The sequence below is a fragment of the Perkinsus marinus genome (assembly GCF_000006405.1).
Source record: "Perkinsus marinus ATCC 50983 genomic scaffold scf_1104296950272, whole genome shotgun sequence".
NCBI lineage: Eukaryota > Perkinsozoa > Perkinsida > Perkinsidae > Perkinsus > Perkinsus marinus.
Window position 1 is genome coordinate 67,962 of NW_003209678.1, and position 947 is coordinate 68,908.

The following is a 947-nucleotide window of genomic DNA, read 5'->3' on the forward strand; positions in this document are numbered from 1 at the left end:
GGGACTGTGAAGGAGCTGAGCCTTGGTACCACTGATAAAGAGTCGATGATTGTCATTGAAGACTGTGCTAATTCAAAAACTGTAAGTCCTAGTGGTAAAGAAAATAACACATGTATTTTCCTTTATGTTCAGGTGACGGTACTGGTCCGTGGTGGTAACCAGATGGCCGTTGACGAGGCCAAGAGATGCTTGCACGATGCCATGTGCTGTGTTCGGAACCTTATTCGTGATAACAGGGTAAGTTCAGTCCAGGGGCACATCTAGCTTTGAGAAATGACGTTCCCTAGGGTTTTATAATAATGGGGAAAATGTTCCTAATGTGATCACATTTACTTGGGAAACTGATCGATGAATGTGTTCCTAGCCATTTCGAAAATCCAAAATGAGGTCGTCTTGAGAACATTATAGGTTCAATGCTCCGTATCAGGTCGTGCCTGGTGGTGGCTGCTCTGAAATAGCCGCTAGCATTGCGGTTGCTGATGCCGCCGATAAAGAGCCTACTGTTGAGCAGTATTCTATGAAGGCGTTTGCTGACGCCCTAGAGACCATTCCTAACTGCCTGAGTGAGAATTCGGGGTTGCAGCCACTGAAGACGGTGGCTCAAGTGAGGTAATAGTGTGAGTAGTTGTTTTCTTTTCGAATTTTGGTGTTTAGGAACCTGCAAATATCTACCGGCAAACCTGTGTTTGGTGTTGACTGTATTGCCCAAGGCACGAATGATATGTGGAAACAAGGAGTGTATGAGGCTACGGCTTCTAAGGTGATCCAGAGGGGCCTTGTGATTGTTTGAATGTATATTTTGTCTTAGGTGGAGCAGCTCAGCCTTGCAACACAGGTGGTGAAGATGATACTCAAGATTGATGATGTGATGTCCCCGTATGATTACGACCAGTAGATGTCTCCCTCGGTGTGAACACGTATATGACACTGATCGAGACGATTGCGTT

The 947-nt window shown here is 45.6% G+C and overlaps 1 protein-coding gene across 1 annotated transcript in view; it reads left to right on the forward strand.

Annotated features, from left to right (window-relative positions):
- Pmar_PMAR007051 (T complex chaperonin, putative) overlaps positions 1 to 895 on the forward strand; it is a gene marked incomplete at both ends in the record, with an annotated part of 3,066 nt that extends 2,171 nt beyond the window's left edge. Inside the window, 5 exons of the mRNA XM_002778214.1 lie at positions 16 to 81; positions 133 to 237; positions 428 to 609; positions 655 to 760; positions 809 to 895. Coding sequence (XP_002778260.1) covers positions 16 to 81; positions 133 to 237; positions 428 to 609; positions 655 to 760; positions 809 to 895 — 546 coding nt within the window. The remainder of the gene's footprint in view (positions 1 to 15; positions 82 to 132; positions 238 to 427; positions 610 to 654; positions 761 to 808) is intronic.
- Between the last annotated feature and the right edge of the window lie 52 nt (positions 896 to 947).